Source organism: Mya arenaria, chromosome 17, assembly GCF_026914265.1.
Source record: "Mya arenaria isolate MELC-2E11 chromosome 17, ASM2691426v1".
NCBI classification, from domain to species: Eukaryota; Metazoa; Mollusca; class Bivalvia; order Myida; family Myidae; genus Mya; species Mya arenaria.
The window spans coordinates 6,113,854-6,135,613 of record NC_069138.1 but is presented as its reverse complement, the minus strand read 5'-3'; the positions used below and the strand labels follow the sequence as shown (position 1 = coordinate 6,135,613).

General features: G+C 34.6%; 1 protein-coding gene across 3 annotated transcripts; it reads right to left on the bottom strand.

Annotated features, from left to right (window-relative positions):
* Positions 1-573: 573 nt before the first annotated feature.
* On the bottom strand, positions 574-7,302 carry LOC128222948 (inosine-uridine preferring nucleoside hydrolase-like). 3 transcript variants are annotated; one of them, XM_052932138.1, is made up of 6 exons: positions 7,173-7,302; positions 6,171-6,394; positions 5,696-5,870; positions 4,700-4,816; positions 3,699-3,835; positions 574-1,657 (listed from the first exon to the last, which is right to left on the bottom strand). In XM_052932138.1, exons 2-6 carry the CDS (start codon positions 6,360-6,362, stop codon positions 1,307-1,309), a joined length of 972 nt encoding a protein of 323 aa, XP_052788098.1. In that variant the 5' UTR covers positions 6,363-6,394; positions 7,173-7,302; the 3' UTR covers positions 574-1,306. The 3 variants fall into 3 exon arrangements, with proteins under 3 accessions (XP_052788098.1, XP_052788099.1, XP_052788100.1); XM_052932139.1 differs by having other exon boundaries at positions 6,171-6,368; XM_052932140.1 differs by having other exon boundaries at positions 1,534-2,079.
* Positions 7,303-21,760: the final 14,458 nt, after the last annotated feature.

The following is a 21,760-nucleotide window of genomic DNA, read 5'->3' as shown; positions in this document are numbered from 1 at the left end:
TGTCCCTGATATTGATGTCCCTGATATTGATGTCCCTGATATTGATGTCCCTCATATTGATGTCCCTGATATTGATGTCCCTGATATTGATGTCCCTGATATTGATGTCCCTGATATTGATGTCCCTGCTATTGATGTCCCTCATATTGATGTCCCTGATATTGATGTCCCTGATATTGATGTCCCTGCTATTGATGTCCCTCATATTGATGTCCCTGATATTGATGTCCCTCATATTGATGTCCCTAATATTGATGTCCCTGATATTGATGTCCCTGATATTGATGTCCCTGATATTGATATCTCTGATATTGATGTCCCTGATATTGATGTCCCTGATATTGATGTCCCTGATATTGATGTCCCTCATATTGATGTCCCTGATATTGATGTCCCTCATATTGATGTCCCTGATATTGATGTCCCTGATATTGATGTCCCTGATATTGATGTCCCTGATATTGATGTCCCTGCTATTGATGTCCCTCATATTGATGTCCCTGATATTAATGTTCCCTAGAATCCCCTCTATACCTCTGGAAGACAGTGTGAATAGAAGAAAGAAGTGAAAAACATATTCCAAAGACGTTTATAGCACAATACATATTTGAGATTGGCCAATATGACCCGTGATCAAATTAGTCTAATACAAACGTTTATATATACATGTAATACAAAGGCTTACATATGCATATATGGCGAAACAGATGTATAAGTAAGTTTATTAATACAGTCTATACAACTATATCTATATACTTTCATATAACTTTCTAACTTATATCAATTAAGAAATATTTTTTTATTGTTTATCTATGAACGGTACGGTATAACTTACGCTTGTACAAACCTATTTGATTAGGAATCAATCGCCAATGATCAAATTTATATGACAAAATAAATCGTAGATAAAATAATCTTTGGCGAACAAATAAATGATTAAACAAATATACACATCATAAGACAACAACTGAATCTTAATTCAGTATACAAAATAATTATATAATGTTTATTACTATAGTCATAATCAAACAAAACACACACACATTTATGTGATAGCCATCTAGTCACAAATGCGGCACACTTTCGGAGGCCTTGAAGAAGTACTTTGTAGACTAACTTGCTTGAAAGACAAAGGCAATTATTTTGTCCACTGATTAACAAACATATGTATAAGAATATATTCAACAATAAGAACCTCAATGTTCGTACCAGTGATGGGTGAAACACAGCTATTTCATCAGACATTCCTTTTTTCTAATGTGAACAAGGATGTTTGTAATTGAGACGTCTCAAAAGATTGGACAAATCATGTCCTGCGGTGTGTGTCCTTGTTTATAAATAGGTCTGCTAACATTCCTTCAAATATATCCTGGTTTATATCTGTTACAACGCACACATTGTTGGGTCTTTTCAGGACTTTTTGCCAGTCGACGACCATCTGTCCCCACGTGTAATGCCCCTTAACTTCCACAGTTGCGTACACGTCACAGCAGGTTTTAATGACGTCGAGCCTCAGAACACATGCTATAAGATATTCATCCGCGGGCATGAAAGTAGCCCACTTTTGTTTCTTGGCGTATTCACATGATTTCTTTTCTATTTTTGAGAGAAAATTGCAAACATCCCCGCCTTTGTCACGAATGTTGGAATAAAACTCCTACAACAGATGAAACTTTGAAACACAATTTATTTGGCCAACAAAGCCATTGAATTTGCACATTATTCTACATACTATTTTAGCATATTCTCGTACGAATCTAGGATTTTGTTCATATCAATTTTAAGTACTACATTGACATTAGGATTTCTCTTTAACACATTTGACCAATCAACAACCATTTGACCTCGACATAAACCTGAAGTAAGTTCAACGGTTGAGTAAACAAGTTCTTGTAAAATGATGACATCATCAAATATGGCTGCCGCCATTGCAAACTGATCCACAACTTCGTAGCTTTTATCGATACCAGAATCACGCAGTGTTTGATAAAACGATTTTATCACATTTTCTTCAAGCATGGACACAAACTTTCCAACAGCTGTCTTGCAGTAGCATTTTTTCAAAGCCATAAAATCATCCTATCAAAATAATGCATTGATATATAAAACCATCATCATCATCATCATCGTTGTCGTCATCTTCGTCGTTGTCGTCGTTGCCGTCGTCGCCGTCGTCGTCATCATCATCATCATTCGTCCAACACACACACACACACACACACAAACACACATTTGCATTAATTAATTTCAAGCCACCAGAATGTACAGTTTTATTCTTAGAATAAAAACACTAACTAGAGCTGACACAGAGACAGCACGCTCGACTATTCCGCCGCTTTTAAGGTAAGAATCGCAAAATTTTAGTGAAACATGCATGGATCACTGTAAAAAAATGATTAAATGCAGAACCTTATCCAGAATTTATAAGTCAAATAATAAAGGGACAAATTTTGTATTATATGCAATTAGAGTTATCATACTTGATTGTTTAAAGTTTCAATGCAATACAAAAAGTAGTTGCTGAGTTATTGACTTACATGTTCTAACATGCAAAACATTAACCATAATTGCTAAGTTGAATAATAAAGGGCCAAAATTGATATCATATGCAGGAAAATGTTACCGTTCTTGATAAATTAAGAAGGCTGAATGGTTTGGAGCACATGTATAAAGTTTCAATGCAATCCATGCTGTATTTGCTGAGATAATGGCTTTAGTGTTGTTACATGCAAAACCTTATCCAGAATTTATAAGGCGAATAATTAAGGGCCATCATTTGCAAAACACAATAATCTAACTTGGTTTTTCGAGTAGGATGGTTGAATTCCGTTGTTTAAAGTCTCAATGCAATACATCCAGCAGTTGCTTAACTATTAACCTATGTGTGCTGACATGCGTAAAAAACCTTACCCAGAATTTCTATGTTGAATAATAAAGAACAATAATTTGCACTATATGCATGGTAGAGTTTACTTACTTGATCAATTAAAGATGTTGGAAAGTTGGGAACCCAAGTCTTAAGTTGCAATGCAATACATGTTGTATTTGCTGCGATATTGACAAAAATGTGGTTACCAGAATTTTGAAGTAAAACAATAAACGGCCATATTTAGCATTTTATGCAAAATAGAGTAATCTAACTTGGTTATTTAAGTTGGTTGGATGGTTGAGTAGCGTTGTATAAAGTCTCAAAACAATACATCAAGTAGTTGCTGAGATATTAACCTATGAAAGCTTACAAGCAAAAACCTTAACCAGAATTCCTAAGTCAAATTATAAAGACCACTAATTTGCATAAGTGTTATCGTATCTTGATTAATTAAGTAGTTTGGATAGTTAGGAATACATATATAAAGTTTTAATGCAATACATGATGCAATTGCTGAGATAATGACCTAAAGGTGCTTATGTGCAAAACCTTTACTAAGGTGTGACGCTGACGCCAGGGTGGGTAGTTTAGCTCTCCTTATTCCTCGAATAGTCTAGCTTTTTATATATAAAACTGTACAATTGCACTTGTACCAAGTACATCTTAAATTAAATCATTCGATCTTAGCCATTTCCTAACTCTGTATATGACCATTTTCTATCTAGATTTTTTTTATTGTGTGATATTTAATACAAGTCCGTCGCATCGAAATGATTTTTGATATTATAAAAGTAAATTAAGCTGCCTTTAACTATATCGTAATATTTACCCATGGAATGGAATGTTCCATACAAGTCTCCCACGTGACAATGGTAATGTGCGCCTTTAGTTGATTCAAGACAACGTAAGCGGCCTCAGGATCAAAATAGAAATTAAACTCCGCGGCGACTGTCATGTTCCCTTTCCCTAAAACAGTACAAGAATACGTCATATCACATACATATATGGACCCATCATATACATTACAAGGGAAAGTTGATGCGCGGCATAAATGTCGCCGGTATACTGTGCATGTATTTCAGTGTAGATGTCTTTTATTGACATTAAAATTCTCATTGATAAGCAACTGACTTGAGACAAATACACACAATATCTGCGTTATCTGCGTATTCCAATACCATCTTTGTGTATGTTACTAACGTATTCGGCAATCTTATCTGCGCTACCATATCTATATGCATTCTGCGTTTTATATCAAGGACCATTTTTTAAAATGCTAGGTTTCTTATTTATAAAGAATCGTTACTTATTGCTTATAAAACGACTCTTCATGATTACGTTAATTGCTGTAACTGCGTATGCGCATAGAGCCACATATTCTGTTTGATTTAAATGACGTCATAATATCTTGCATATATCTTATTAATAATAATGTTGAATATTTTAAACAAAAAAAATGCAGACATAAAAACAACAACAACATTCGATTTTCACAATCAGATAATATGTGGAGTCCGGATCTCATGCGGGCATCACCATATGTCTTCCTTAAACCCTATTTCGCGCAAAAAAATGTTTGTGTCTACTAACCCGACCGAACCCATTTTTTCCTTTCCGACCCAAACCTTTTTTTTTTCGCCGTAGATTAGATTTTATTCGTAATATCCTCTAAAATGTGCATGTTTTAGTAATATTTAAAATATTCTACAATAGTGATTTAAACTGTAAATGTATAAATGTATATTATTTTTGGAGTTGTTAGTGGAAACAAAGAATAATTTTTGCCTTTCATTAATACTAGGCATATATTGCCCAAACATGAATTCTCACCATGATGGTTCCCGCCCATGATATAGCAGTGTTTGAGGCGTGAGCCGATGCCGGGATCCATTCTGATAGCCATTGCAATATTTGTAAGGGGTGCTAGGCACACAAGAGATAACTCCCCTGAAAATAGGGAAATGTCAGAGTAGCACTCTTAATAAGTTTTAATCACCATTATCAAAAATGATGATGTTTATCTCAGCTGCCACAAAGACTGTTATCTTGCGCTATAAGCGATATAGCAAGCCCTTATACAATCGTAACAACTCGGCAATCTCCAGCAAGCTTAGTGATATACCTTGAAGATAACAGAAAACGTGATAGGACCGCCTGCGATCACTTGTTTATCATAAGTAGACCCTTTTGATAACATCAACAATGTATTGAAATGTTTGATTTTGATTCGTGCCTTCAGAAGGCTTTGGACAAATTTGAAAATCAATTTTCAGGATTGGGATACTGTTAACAAAGTTCTAAACAATTGATCCAATACATATATGTCATTCCTAATGCTAGTGTGTGTTCTTGTCGTTCATATGTGTTGCTTGATTTCATTCCGTGGTTGGTAGTAGGTCGTTTCTACTATTTTTAATAATCCGGGCTCAAAGCAAAAGTAGATTATCTGCACTAGATAAAGACTGAAAGGTTTAAAATGAATACTTCACTGGTTATTTAACCTGACTGATGTTATTGAACAGTGCAAAGTACACCTTCCCCTCTCTTCCTTCACTTTTAAGAGGCATTAAACAGGGGAGGTAACAGGTGTTTAATATGCAAAATAACTCAATCTTATGGTCATACATCGTTGACTTCATTCACTGTATCGGTAGGTTATTTTTACCTTACAATCCGATTAGTTACATCAGTCTTAGATCGAATTCAGACCTATTTGTACCACTCCAGATAGGTAAGTTCGTCTGGATTTCAGAAAGCATTCAACCACTAAAAATGTTATCTACTTTTTTCAAATTCACTTCTATTTGCGCTTTTAGCTTGCCATACCTTCATGTTTCTTGGAAAGTCTCATTAGCGCATTAACGGCGTGTTCTGATTCGAGTAGGCTATCATCCGGGGCCTCGGGATCCGGGACGTCACCGAAGCCATCCGAACCGTGGTAATCACTGGTTTCTTTTTTGTCACCAAGCAAAGGTTCGTTACATCCGATATACACTGGTATCTACAAATATTAAGGTGTACGATGCAGAACAGTGTCTTAATGGAAATCCCCATGTTACTGTCTATCTAGGGGACGCAGGCTCGATCCCCAGCCTCAATACTTAAAAACTTACCGTTTTCCGGGAAGAATATACCATCATGAAAAGCCCCATTTTAGTTAGCAATTGTATGTTTTGAGCTACGCCCTTCAAACAAATATTCGTGGACCCACCCCTTCAATAGGCAAAATCAGTTAATTGTCTTAGAGGAACCCCAAGCAGTAATTGATCTCATAAATATTTTCTTTGTAACAAACACTTACGTCAAGTCGATTCACAACTTGTAACACTCTCAACACATTTTTCCCGACTTGCATCGCGTCAGCATTTCCGGCGACGCACGTAATTCCGATGACGTCAACATCCGGGCACTTCAATGCCATCAGGATCGCTTGTGCATCGTCAACACCGGCATCGGTGTCGATAAGAAGCTTGCGTCGACTGGGAGTTGACATTTTTTTCTGGCGAAACGCACGTGATATTTGTACTGTATGGTTGTATTAAAAGGGAGAATAATAGTTGATCGAAAATTACATAATTTAAACACATTTAACGAATATCATGGATATTGTATAAATAATGAGACTTCTGATGCAAAGAATGATCCCGATTCAACAATCTAAGTTATTGTGTTACAGATGAAGTTAATTTTTAACCCTTTTAAATGTCCGAGATCATTCTATATAGTAAGTGGTTCCATAAAGTGTAATTCAGTATAATTGATAATCGTTAAAACAGAGGTTCTATTTCATTGCAATTCAGGTTAATTGTTACAAGTTAAATTGGCGTATTAATATATTCAGTTAGCCGCTTGCATTATAACCCTGTGTTTAGTAATCAGTGTGACATTGAAATAGTATGGGGGGGGGGGGGGGTCAACTAGCGGATTGTTCACCTGGCACTCACCTTTAATCATCAAAATTTAATGTGCATGTCAATATCGGAGAAGAAAAGTAATAAAATACGCTTAAAATGCATGCATTTGACGCAGTCTATAAATAGATGGAGCATTGATAAATCGAGGTCTGTGCTAACATGTACAGATTTTATTCTAAACGACATGTTTTATGTCATTGACAATTGAATAGACGAAAACGAAAATAGGATAGGATACTATCAAACAATACAATATATTGCATAATTCATAAATCAGTTTTAAAACGGAATCTTAAGTTATGAAAGAATAAAACAGAAATGTACATATTACATAAAATATACACATACAAATACACACAATTTTAAATATGATGAAATCGTCCCCTCACCTGTGTGTTAACCGATATTTCCTTTGTACTGAATTGTAAGATTTTATATCCTTGTATCCGTGTTACACTACTTATACTCGCGTGCTAGATTTTAAATCGACAAGAGATAAACTCGAGGTCGATCGTGGTCAGAAATATTTGTGTATGATAGCGGAAGTAAACAAGGGTATCTTAATTTTACTTTTATTTAGCCGTCATAATACGTCTCGAAGTTATGTACCCTTGGCGGTATTTATTAAATATCTTAGATCATTTTGTAGCTTAAGGTTAACCATCCATCTTTAACTTTTAATAATGTTTATTTTTTATTTTTTTTTAGAATTTAACATCGATATAATTTGTAGAATAATCCCAGACAGAACATTTTACCACTTGTGGTAAAATGTTCTGTCTGGGATTATTCTACAGCAATCAGTGACTTGTTGTTGTTGTTTTTTTTTCAATTCGGGCTGCTATTTGTGAAAAAGCCAAGTAAGGGTCTATATGAAACCTAAAGTAAAACTATATGTGGTCCCATGCCATCGTGTGCAACACCTTAAGCTTTTCAATATACTACACGGCAAAGTAAGTCGACTGCAAGCGTCATTTTTCTTGAGTTGTTCAATATACTACACGGCAATGTAGGTCGACTGCAAGCGTCATTTTTCTTTAGCTTTTCAATATTATACACGGCAAAGTAGGTCGACTGTCCCGTCATTTTTTTGAGCTTTTGAATATACTACACGCAGAGTAGGTCGACTGCCAGCGTGATTTATCTTTAGCTTTTCAATATACTACACGACAAAGTAGGTCGACTGCCAGTGTAATTTTTCTTTTGCTTTTCAATTTACTACACGGCAAAGTAGGTCGACTTCCAGCGTCATTTTTCTTTTGCTTTTCAATATACTACACGGCAAAGTAGGTCGACTGCCAGCGTCATTTTTCTTTTGCTTTTCAATTTACTACACGGCAAAGTAGGTCGACTGCCAGCGTCATTTTTCTTTTGCTTTTCAATATACTACACGGCAAAGTAGGTCGACTGCAAGCGTCATTTATCTTTTGCTTTTCAATTTACTACACGGCAAAGTAGGTCAACTGCAAGCGTCATTTTTCTTGAGTTGTTCAATATACTACACGGCAAAGTAGGTCGACTGCAAGTGTCATTTTTCTTTAGCTTTTCAATATTATACACGGCAAAGTAGGTCGACTGTCCCGTCATTTTTTTGAGCTTTTGAATATACTACACGACAAAGTAGGTCGACTGCCAGCGTGATTTATCTTTAGCTTTTCAATATACTACACGGCAAAGTAGGTCGACTGCCAGCGTCATTTTTCTTTTGCTTTTCAATTTACTACACGGCAAAGTAGGTCGACTGCAATTATCATTTTGCTTTAGTTTTTCAATATACTTCACGGCAACGTAGGTCGTTAATTTATGAATAACCTTTTTGATAGAAAAAGAAATGAAAATGTTTCTTATGTTTTATAGAGTCAGACGTTGAACCAGACCACCTCACGTATGTTGTAAGGTTTTGGTAACCATTAAGTAGAGTTTTCCATAGCTTCCCTTGAATGCCAAGATCGTGCAATTTTAAAAATAGGGAGTCGTGCTAGACAACATTAAAGGCGCCTTTCATATCTAACTGAGGTACATATACATTACTTCCACTATCGAGATTATGCGTAATTACTTCCTGTAGATTAAAGGCTTCAGTTATACAACTCAGTCCTTTTTGGAATCCTTGTTGTTGTTTATTCTGAAATTTGGAAAATGATATTTTATCAAATATTTTTACGATGACACGCTCGAATATTTTGCAAAACGTAGAAATAAGTGAAATCGGCCTGTAGCTAGTAGGGCTTGACCGTGGCTTGCCATTTCCTTTGTAAATAGGGATGATGTAACTACGTTTCCATGACGATGGATACTCTTCGAAGCGTACTATATCATTAAACAGAACCTTAAGGGCCATAATAACTGGTTGCCCACCGTATAAAACGTGTTCATTTAAAACCGAGTCTGGACCGGGCGCTTTTTTACGTTTTAATCTTTTAATCGCGATCCTAATTTCATGTTCTGAGATTTCTTTAAATGTAGTGTTATCTGGTAATGATTCGTGAATCTTTTCATTAATTCTGTCTTTAACTTCACGCTCAAATTCTGAAAGCGGCATATTATAGCTAACATCAAATACGGATCAGTAAAAACTAGCAAAACCATCCTTTATCATCTCAGCTTCGTTCTTTACACCATCAACCTCAAGTTTTGAAACACTGTTAGGGTTTTTATTTTTTTAACTTTCTAAGAAGGCGCCAGAATAACTTGTCATCTGTTCCTGCCGCGTTATCGATTTTATCGAAAACATTATGCACATATGTTTCGGCGAGCCTCCGCTGTGTAGCTATAAAAAGGGCTTTGCTCGCTTAAATCTTTTAAATGAATCATGGCTTGGATTGCGCGGACGACCATTTCGCATCCATTGTAATCGTTCGTGTTTAGCAGTTAGATATAATTGTTTTATTTCATCATTCCAGTAAGTCTTTGGTTTGTGTATCGGGTTGTGTGTTGGTAGATATTTGTCACACGTTGATACTAGTACTGATACAATGGTCTCATTCAATGTATTAACGTCTGGGAGTATGGATAACTCCTAGTTTATAAACGCTTTATCTAACGTTGTTTGATACATGCAAATGTCGTCAGGTGTAAGTCTTTCCCACATGATTTCGCCTTACATTTGTATCGTTAACGGCATTTCGACTTTGAGTATCTGCCGTAAAGGTCATTACAAAAGGCAAGTGATCAGATGTAAGTAATTTTTTTTCGTCAATGAATTCAAACGATGTGACACGTATATATAAATCGGAGGATACTAACATATGATCTATCATTGTTCGGTTAGTTACGTAGCTATAGTCGTGTGAGTTGTTATATGGGCGAAGGTTAACAGGTATAAGGTTATAGCTTTTTACGATTCTTGTTAATGCCACAGATTTTGGGCTATAGTCGTATAATTTAGTATTAAAATCACCAGCAACTATTACATGGCCCTGGGTACAGTAAAATAAAATAAGCGCTTCTAATTCGCCAATAACTTCACAATAAAATGTTCTGTCGTTTTCAGCCGGTAAATATACACCGAAAATGTACGTTGGTATATCTAGAACATTGCATACCTCGATACCAATTACTCTGTTATTGAGGCACGCATTCACTTGCGAGATATTGATAAGCAGTCTCTCCCGCAGGATACTGCATAAGATTCGCAAGATGTATCATTATGTTCCATAGACAGATAACTAAAATCAGAAACGAGCATGTGAACTCTGACCTTTTGAATGTCTCGTGTGACCTCGACCTTTCATGTATGGACCCAGATCAATGTCCCTGCACATTGTCCCAATGAGGACAACATTTTTACCAAGTTATATGGTAATCCATCAATGCATAAGTAAGTTATAGCACGGACACGAAATGTTACGGAGGGGAGGACAGACAGACAGACAGACAGACAGACAGACGAAGTGCATTCCTATAATCCCCTCACTACTCAGTGGCGGGTGATTAAAATGGAATCAATAGAGATTATAAAAATAAAATATGTCAGCTTTCGTCACAATTAAGCTAAAAGAAATGAGTATACATTTAACTAACGCAGGTGCAGAACAATGCGTATGCGCAAAACTTAACCCTCCATACTACTGTTTGCAAATGAATTTAGCATTTGAAAGATACGTTGCATTGAATGATCGTGGCTTTAGCTCCGCCTGAATACACCGAGTGAATTCGAATTTCTCTACAGCATGTCAATTGACTTCACAGGTCAAAAACGCCGACTGCCAGCGTTAGCGAATGAGCTTATTATTTTACTACTTCTAAGGGGCGGGACTCATATTGTTTAGGCGAATAACCTCTCTTTTTTCCTGTTTGGTTATTAATTATATCGCTATATTCTGTGGCAAAATGTTTATCGAAAATAAAACAATGTCCAATCTCTATCCATTAATTTTGCGGGCCACAATTTGTATGCAAACATTTAAACACATTAATATTACTAGAAGAATTGAAAGAGGACATGTGTTTTTTTTCAATTTAAGATAATTTCAACCCAACAACATTCCGTTTATATGCTGAGACTAGAAAGTAACCTGTTAAAGATTGAAATGCAAAACAGTGAATTAAAATCGATTGAGCTTTCAAACAGTAAATTAAAAAAGGTTTATTTTCAATAGCTTATTATTATGAACAACTTATGTCATCAGACAGAAAACTGAAGATGGTTTTTAATCATGTGGTATATCTTGTGGTTAGATCATATTTACGTTTTTCATACAATAATTTCAAAACATTTATATTTAAAAGCGACATATTGAAAACATTTACTTTACGCACAATAACCCACTGTAATGGATGTAATAACAGTTCAGCACACATTAAAGATGTACTCTTACTCCCAGAAAAGATTTACCATACTTAATAATATTGCTTTAATCTTCCAAAAAGTATGAATACATGTCGAACACATAGGTTCTTATGAAGGATACCAAGTTAAATTTGACAGAAATGAGCATAAAACATGAAACAAAGTATTTCTACCTTATGAGACTATAATAGACCACAATAAATCTTTTAGCATTCACCATCATTTAATATTTTTTGCGTTTTCTGTTATTAAATACACAGTTTCAAACTTAATATCAGTAATTAGAATTTTCAGTAAATGCATTATTTAGTAAGTATTTAAAGGTTTATCAGTCATAATTGATGATTGTTATACTTTTGTATGTATTGACTTTGAATAAGAGTGTCACTTTAACTTCCTTCCTACTAATATTGCCTTTAATGCTCGTATGAAGCGTTCTTTTTAATAATAAATAAAGATACCTTATAAATAAATTTTATTCAAAATGGTCGTAGATTCGTATTTGGTTGACCCGGAAGTTATTAGGTACTTCATTTTCTATTTGATATACTTTCAACGAATCAGAGTTCGGTTTATTGTAACTAGGAAGTTATCCGCTTGCTATTCACATTAAAATGACAAAATCCAGATAATATTAAATATTAACATATGTTTACTACCATACACAACGTGAATAAAGTGAAATAATTTTAGTCGTAGTCAGCATCGTATTTTTAACATCCGGTTGAAAGAAATTTTTTAAAACGAATCGGATGTGAGTAACATGAATGTTTACATGTATGTTCCTGATTTAACACAAGTTAACTTGTTTCAGAGTTTATTGAGGGTATAAACAACTGAAACTAGCTTATATTTTAAACCATTTTTCATTCGTCTGCATCTAAGTTTTGAAAAATCCTCAGAAGTGAAACCGACTCTCCCTCTCAATATAGCAGACGACAAAGAATCAGCGTTACCGTAAAGCAAACTTAAAATATTTACTGACTAGCGCTTTTGCTATGGTAAAAGGGGGCTTTCCCAAAGCTTAAATATCTCTCATATTAATTTGCTCACAATAAATGTGCCGTATACTAATCTACTTCATCACATCTTGCATTAACGAACTGCAATAACCATTATTGCAGCAAATTCTCATCATGCATCACTGTACATGATATTTTTGTCGTCGAACTAAATTGTCTTCGAAACTTAACGAACACTTAAATTTTACTTCTGTGTACAAGAATACTCTTTGCTAGAATTACTAAGATGAAAATCCTAAAAGATACTCTTTTATGCTTTTGATTATACAAATTTATACTGTGATATATACATATTATTGTCACAGGCATGCTTCATTCCGATGTTAGCTTGCGCACAACACATGACGAATTCATACTCTGGGCTGGCTACAAAGCTTCACGTATACCATGACATGAAATTTGAGTATTAATATTATATAAACGAATCGTTATAACATTCTTACCAACATAATGAAATAACAAAATAGCCAGTACTTCTCTTTGAAAATTTTAAAATTAAGTATTATTAAACTTTGTTTATTATCAACCGTTATAGTAACTAAGTGTGGATAAATATGTCATCCATCAAACACTAAATATATAATGGGATATCAAAGGACTTTCATTGCATAGTTCATGTATCATTCATTCCTTTAATGAACCGTTCATTTATAAACAAGGAACTCGTGCGTTTCGGGATTTTCCAAAAATAGCTGTAACAAGGGCATTCATATACATTTAATTATTCAGAAATATCTTTCATAGACAGAAAGCTATTGTTGAATACATTTTATGTGACACAAATGACATTCAAAACAAGTCTTTTAGCTTTTCTGATTGCTTTTTGCCAAAATGGAAACGAATCAATATGCTAAACTGAGAATGGCAGAGCACACGTCGTCCAAGTGAGGTGTAACCTGTATTTCGGCATCTTTCAATTCAATCTTCACCCAAACATTCTTATTGAAAAGGTGTCGCACGCAGGCAGGCATAGATTCTTCAGATATTTTCTCCACAAACAGTAAAACAACATGCTTCCTTAATATTATTGCATATTCAAGCTCGTTTTTGCAAAATACGCTTTCACAGAAGGCATTTGATACAACTGCCAAGATGACTGCTGTGTCATTAAAACATATATTCACTTCATCCATGATGCCGTTTCCAGGACGAAAGTGTCTATCACCAATGCCGACAAATTTCAAAACCTCGGTTTAAACATCTCCTACTTCTTCCATAAAAGAGTTCATTAATAAAGACCAGAGGTGTTCCTGCACTATCTCTGAATCACTGTCGCTGTAGATAAGAAAAGACAAAAATCGAAGCTTGAAACAACCGTTCATGAGCTGTGTGCGAACACTTCTAGCATTCCTTTTAGTTTTGTGTTTGTCGAGAACTCGCTTCCCCAATTTAGCGCATATTATTGCTACAATTGAAGTACCAATCGTTATGCTGGGTATTATGATATACATGCTATTCTTCATTTTGATGTTGCAGTCGTTTTGTAGCTTTGCATAGGTATCTTGGTTAACTGGCGTTTGTAACCCGTCTATCGAACACATTTGTTTTGATGGATAACAAATTCTGAAGTCAGCAACCAGTGAACGAAATTAAGACGTTTACATGTGCATTGTAGAGGGTTTGAGTCAATGTGTAACTGTAGTGACCCATTATGTTTGTGGTTGATTCTCTCAAACCAACGTATGCTCTTATCATCTAAGTATCCAATGTCATTATTTACTAGGTCCACTTGTCTGCAAGGTAAAACAACTGTTTGATAGAACTGCATCAAGTTGTTATGGCTTAAGTAAATCTGGCTTAGATCTATGTTGTGTTCAAACATTGTCTTTGGAATGTAAGGTAGATTATTGTATGACATATCCACCACTTGTAGATTGAACATATGTTTAAACATTTGCGTAAACTGTTCCGTGTGGCTTTGAAGCATGACATACAGATTAATGTGAGCAAGTAACAGGGTGGAAAGCGTACAATCAAATATATAAGGAAGATCAAAATACTCAATTTCATTAAACTGAAGATCCAAACTTTGTAAACCGAATGTTATATTGGTTTCAATTTCGAACCGAATGGTTTTTACCTTGTTCCATCGTAAGCTTATTGTTTTAAGAGAAAATGTAAAGTTCAGCGAATGAATTATCAGGTTAGAATCAAAATGCATGCTAGAACTTCCAAAATATATATTGTCTGATATGAATGTTTCCAAATGTCGTATGCGTTTAAATAGCCAACCGACGGTCTTAACCGAAACATTTAGTGTTACTGGTAATCGACTTTCTGAAATGTCAACCATGCGGAGTGACCTATAATGGTCATCACTTGTCAAGTTTCCAAAATCGATATGGGATACTTGCAAACTTTTCAGAGACTAAAGTTCAAGGTAGTTGAATAATATGTTGGTTGGGTCCAAGTCAAGAGCATATAAAAAATTACCGTTTGCTTCTAAACGGGTCGGATTTCGCCAACCAAGTGCAGTCAAAACACTGTTATTCAAATTAATTTGAATTCGTTCGAAGTCTGGACGGACAAAATCGTTCATCAACAGTGTTTTTAAGTATGGAAATGCCGTTTCCGTATCAAGTTTCCTGCTGAAAACATCGAATGAAAATCGTTCATTGTTGGAAACATTTAATGCCACAAGACTTTCCAATCCATTGAACGCTCCGTGTTCCAACTGATATATGTGAAGAACTGGGCAGCCCCGAACATGCAATCCAAGGGTTTGTAAAGTGATCATTATTTTAAACGTATCATTTTTGATTATCAAAGTTTTCCCCGATTTTTCTTGCCACGAAAGATCTAATGTCGTTATTTTCCCCCACGATTGATTATGAAAGGTTTCAGAAGACAAACTTTCATCGCATTTCAAATCTGTTATTGTTACGTTTGTTATTCCATTTGGAATATACATAGAAATTTCCTCTTCGCACTCCATAAGTTGTCCGTAGCATTTGCATCCGTTCACTATACAGTTATTTCCATAGTTTCTTACAATGTCTTTAACTATGATAATATTTTCCCATGAGTTTGATTTGATAAGAGTATACGATAAATATATAGCTGAAATGAAATAAAAAATTTAATTGTTTTAAAAGCGATCATGAACAAACATGGAAGTTTGTTCTTGGATATTCGGTTTGTAAACACTATGTTTTTATTAAACAACAGGGCTTGAGATAATTGCAGTTATGGTTATAGCACATTTAAAATAAAAATGTACTTGGCTTAATTGCCAGTCAAGCTACCCGAGTTCTTTTTAATAATAACCGATTGCCACAATATCGATATGTCTTACACCTTATGCATAATCCACATGCATGAGTCGTACTTCGTACCCGACAAGGTTGGTTATAGAAAATATTGCTCGAACTAACGTTTATGCATTTAATGCAACGGTAAAATATAACATGAATAAAAACATTACAGCACTCAAATATATAAACAATGCATTTTTGTACTGCGAAACTATCAACTTGTGTCTTTACTTTAAATGTCAACACTGTATATTTTACAGTTTTAGAAATGCATACTAATAAATGTAAGACTACATCGGAAGTTAAAATGAAGATGAAGGAGATAACTCTCACGCCTCTTGATTGTACACTTCACCTTAATTACTATAACTCTTATCTCCTTCTCCAAATACTTGACTATCATTTGATGTAATTAATTATCAATGATAAATTTCGCTTTTGTATCGCAAATGTAATCTTATGTAATCTGGTTAAATTGAAGATGTTAAGTAGTGTTTAAAACTCTTTCTTTTCCTTAACAGTAAGTCTTTTAACAACGGGTACAAACTGATGATTGAATAAACCTTCGCTTTAATGATTAAGTTGATTATTGTATGTCATGCTAGAAGTTGTATATGTTTTCTTGAAGACAGATACCACAGAACCATGCGGTGAATTTATGTTGTTATTGTATTGCTGTTAATTGCGCAACATGTCTTGTAAATTATTTTATAAATAAAATGAACATAAAAGCAATACAAAGAACAAACCAAACAAATTTATTTAAAGGATTGAGGTTTTATTCTGTGAAAGGCAATGGTGCGGGTGAGAAATATGTGCATGACATTTTGTGATTTGGCGCCGTTGCCAGCAATGAGACGCAGTATTTACATATATTTATTCATAACTAAGCAAGCCTAAAATAACTCCAGATGGTGGATATTGCGGTAAGTCTTTTGAATTGTTTGGCAACAGTAGGGAAAATGCGACTTGTAAACGTTAAGGACTCTTAATATAGGAATATTAACATAATGATCATTATAAAATCATCATATATTAAGTAGAAGTTGTATAATAGCAAATTTATTTGTTATTGCAGATGTTGCCGAGTGCTAAAGACTTGAATATTTGAACACACAATTGTTACTTTTACTGTTGCATTGTTGTAAAAAGGAAACTTCGGCAATTTACGGGGGAGGGGGGGGGCGATGCGCATCGCCCCCACCCGGAACTGCTTGTGATTTATTATATATTTCATCAAATCGATTAAGATAAATGGCATTGCCTAATTGTATTTGGCCAATCGGTGGATTGTTGAGAGCAGTTAGGAGTTCTGCATAATTGAATTTTCATTATCAATGTCTAGTTTAAATTTTGAAGTTATCTTTTGAAAACCTTTCTTTCTTTATAGTATTTTTCCAATAAATAAGTAAACGATCTATTGATGATCACATATAATGATCAACTTATTACCTAGTGCAGTAAAATTAATTTGAAAGTGAAGGCATTCTGAAATCGAAAACTAATAATCAGTGTTTTTAAATTTGAAAAGGCTGTGTCTGAATTGAGTATCTTGCTGCCAACATCGTATGAAAATTGTCCATTGGTGGAAACATTTATTTCTACGAATTTACAATCCATTGAACGCTCCGTGTTCTATCTGATATAATTATGTGAATATCCTGGCAGCCCGGAGCATGTTAACCAAGATTTTCAAAGTGTCATTTTTGATAAACATATCTTTCTCTATAGCTTCTTGCCACGAAATATCCAAAGCCATAATTTCTCCCACGCTTTAATTTCAAAGATTTTAAGAGACAAACATTTAAGATCTGTTAGTTTTACATTAGTTATTCCACTTTTAATATACGCAGGAATGTCGCAGTCCATATAACATCCTCGGCATTTGCATCAGCTCACTTCACAGTATTTTGTTTCTACCAATGCATTTTTCACTCTCCATGGCGCATTTGGAGATTAAACTGAATATAATTATAACAACAAACTACGTTATCGGGTGCGTACCCGTCATTCTGTCTCAGTACGTGTTTGATGTTGTTTTAAAACTTCAGAAGAGTTTTATAATAATCAAGCAGTGTAAACGTATCAAATTTAAATATTTCATGGTGAAGGTCGACGTTCCGAATTAGGAATGCCTCAAGGTATTAACCTCATGTGAAATTTGATAGTAGAGAAAGAAATAATTTGCATTATTAGAATTTATTTGTAAATTGAATGATGTAAATAAACATATTCCAGACTTTTTTTATAAGCATACATCTATGGAACGGGTTGACCGTTATCATCCTTAGGATCGGTAATTCAGTTACTTTTGACTACGGTACCACTCGCGCTTGGTGTCTGTAACAAGGTGAATGCCTACCATGGTAACAGTTTTTAGTGTCTAAATTCAATAGAAAGCTACACATACTGGATGGGAAATGGAAAAGATTTAGGAATATAGAAAACTGTTGTAGTGATCAGAAAACATTAAAAGGTACTCGCTATCACAACCATCAAAAAGCTTGTCATCGACCTCAACATCATTCCATAACCCTGGATTAAATGGACCGACAGACAGACCTAGACCTAAAATAATTACAACAGTTGGAAACCTTATGTTTATCTCTGGTAACAATATTAGCAACACCATATGCCCGAACCTGCCCAAGGGCCTGATGAAACAACTTATATTGGGGCAAGAGGGCATAAAAATGCCTTGTTCAGCTTGGTTTTGCCACAAAAGAGCAAGCTTTTTGTCACCGGTTAGAATGGTGGCATTTCGGACGAAACCATTTCAGTGCAAATGTACTTTTCTTTAAAATATTGTCAGCCAATGGATTAATTTAATGATTTGAAACACTTAAAAATTAAGTTAATTGTCTGTTCTGTAATCCAAAGTTGCACTTCAAATATATATATTTAAGACAGTGGTGTTGTTGAATTACATCAGGAAATAGTGTTCATTGTTTTAATTGATTATCTTTGTAACAGTTTTGAAAATGTGTACATAATTTAAAAATGAAATTATGGCACTTTTATTTATGTTTTATTTAAACACGAGTACATTTGATACTTTAAGTACGAAACCATACATTTTTCTCAAATCTATATTTGTTGGCATAGAATAAACTGTTCTCATTTTTTATACTTCGGTGTTCAAATTATTTTTACTGTAATTGTTAATTGTGATAATTCCTAACACCAAGTTATTTCCTATAGTATATATGCATTGTGTTGTTGGTGGAGTTTTGTGCTGTTGTTCCATCTTTATTGTTAGTGATTTTTTCTTTCTTTTTCTGTTCTATGTCTTTGGAGTTTACTCTGTGTCATTTAACGGGGATTAAACCTACACGAGCGGCTATGGAAGATGCTTTTTCACCCACCACAGGTAAACAAAAATAAGTAAAGTTTTTTTTTTACTGGAACTCTTTTGTGCTTAGTGAAAATAATTGTGAATGGAAAACGATAATTCGTGGTTGTCATGGATATGCGCGCAGTGATTGAGATTATGTTAATAGTCAAATTGGTCTTTAAATAGTTCTAAGGAAAGTGAAGCATTATTTCTTGAAAGGTTCGTGAAAACTGTACTTAATTAGCGTTCTAAATATTGCCACAAGACATTGTTTCCATGATGTTACAGACGACAGTCTTCAACAAGGTAGGTAATTACAATGTGGCGACCATTAAAAAGGAGTTCCATACGGGCATTTTATCTTCGCCCGTGGGCAAGATAAGAATTTCTAGCATGGTTAAATTATTGGATCTACTTATCTCAGTTGGGAGAAATGTGAAATCTATTACAGTTTTAATCGAGAAATCAAATTTGGAAATACATTTCCTGCAGCAATGTAGCATGGTGTTTACAATTAATTGAACGTAGCAGTTAAATCTTCAAACTGTGTTTGTGTTGACCAACAAGTTTGCTCTCTGCTACGTTTACCGTCATGCAACGTTTATATATATAATTATATATATACATAATCTTCTATTATTCACATCTTTAAATGCACTGCCATAGTAAAAACTATAAAAAAACAGCTATTATTTCTAATAAATGAAACAACTATGTACAAAGGATGAGTAATAATAGATCAAGGTTTCCCCTATAAATTTCTTTCATTAGTTTAACGATGAAATTTAGCTATGTATTGCAGTACATCCTTATCAGTGATGAACACAATGGCGACTCTTGTATGTTGACGCATTTTTGCACATCCCTGAGTTGTCTGATAATATACTTGGATCGAGTTAATTAAAACAAATCCATGATATTTGATGTCCCTGATAGTGCTATCCTGATATTGATATCCCTGATATTGATGTCCCTGATATTGATGTCCCTGATATTGATGTCCCTGATATTGATGTCCCTGATATTGATGTCCCTGATATTGCTATCCTGATATTGATGTCCCTGATATTGATGTCCCTGATATTGCTATCCTGATATTGATGTCCCTGATATTGATGTCCCTGATATTGATGTCCCTGATATTGATGTCCCTGATATTGATGTCCCTGCTATTGATGTCACTGATATTGATGTCCCTGATATTGATGTCACTGATATTGATGTCCCTGATATTGCTATCCTGATATTGATGTCCCTGATATTGATGTCCCTGATATTGATGTCCCTGATATTGATGTCCCTGATATTGATGTCCCTGATATTGATGTCCCTGATATTGATGTCCCTGATATTGATGTCCCTGATATTGATGTCCCTGATATTGCTATCCTGATATTGATGTCCCTGATAATGATGTCCCTGCTATTGATGTCCCTGATATTGATGTCCCTGATATTGATGTCCCTGATATTGATGTCCCTGCTATTGATGTCCCTGATATTGATGTCCCTCATATTGATGTCCCTGATATTGATATCCCTGATATTGATGTCCCTGATATTGATGTCCCTGCTATTGATGTTCCCTGAAATCCCCTCTATACCTCAAAAAGACAGTGTGTATAGAAGAAATAAGCGGAAAATTTATTTCAAAGAAGTATACAGCACAATACATATTTGAAATTGGCCAATATGACCCGTGATCAAATTAGTGTAATACAAACGTTTATATATACACGAAAAGCGGAACAGATTCATAAATAAGTTTATAAATATCACAATGTTTACAATTATATCTATATACTCCAATATAATTTTCTAAATTTATCAATTAGGAAATATTCTCTATTGTTTATCTATGAACGGTATAACTTACGCTTGTACAAACATGTTCCTTTAGGAAAATATCGCCAATGATCAAATTTATATGACAAAATAAATTGTAGATAAAATAATCTTTGTCGAACAAAAAAAAATGATTAAACAAATATACACATCACAAGACATCAACTTATTCTTAATTCAGTATATAAAAAATATATTATGTTTATTGCTAAATTCATAATGAAACAAAAATCACACACACTTATGTGACAGCCATCTAGTCACAATTGCTGCCCACTTTCGGAGGCCTTTATAAAGTATATTTGTAGACTTACTTGCTTGAAAGTCAATGGCAAATACATTCAACAATAATAACCTCAATGTTCGTACCAGTGTTAGGTGAAACACAGCTTTTTCATCAGACATTCTTTATTTCTAATATAAACAGTGATTTTAGTACTTGAGACGTCTCAAAGATTGGACAAATCATGTCCTGCGGTGTGTGTCCTTGTTTATAAATAGGTCTGATAACATTCCTTCGAATATATCTTGGTTTATATTTGTTACAACGCACACATTGTTGGGTCTTTCCAGGACTTTTTGCCAGTCGACGACCATTTGTCCCCACGTGTAATGCCCCTTAACTTCCACAGTTGCGTACACGTCACAGCAGGTTTTAATGACGTCGGGCCTCAGCACACATGCTGTAAGATATTCATCCGCGGGCATGAAAGTAGCCCACTTTTGTTTAT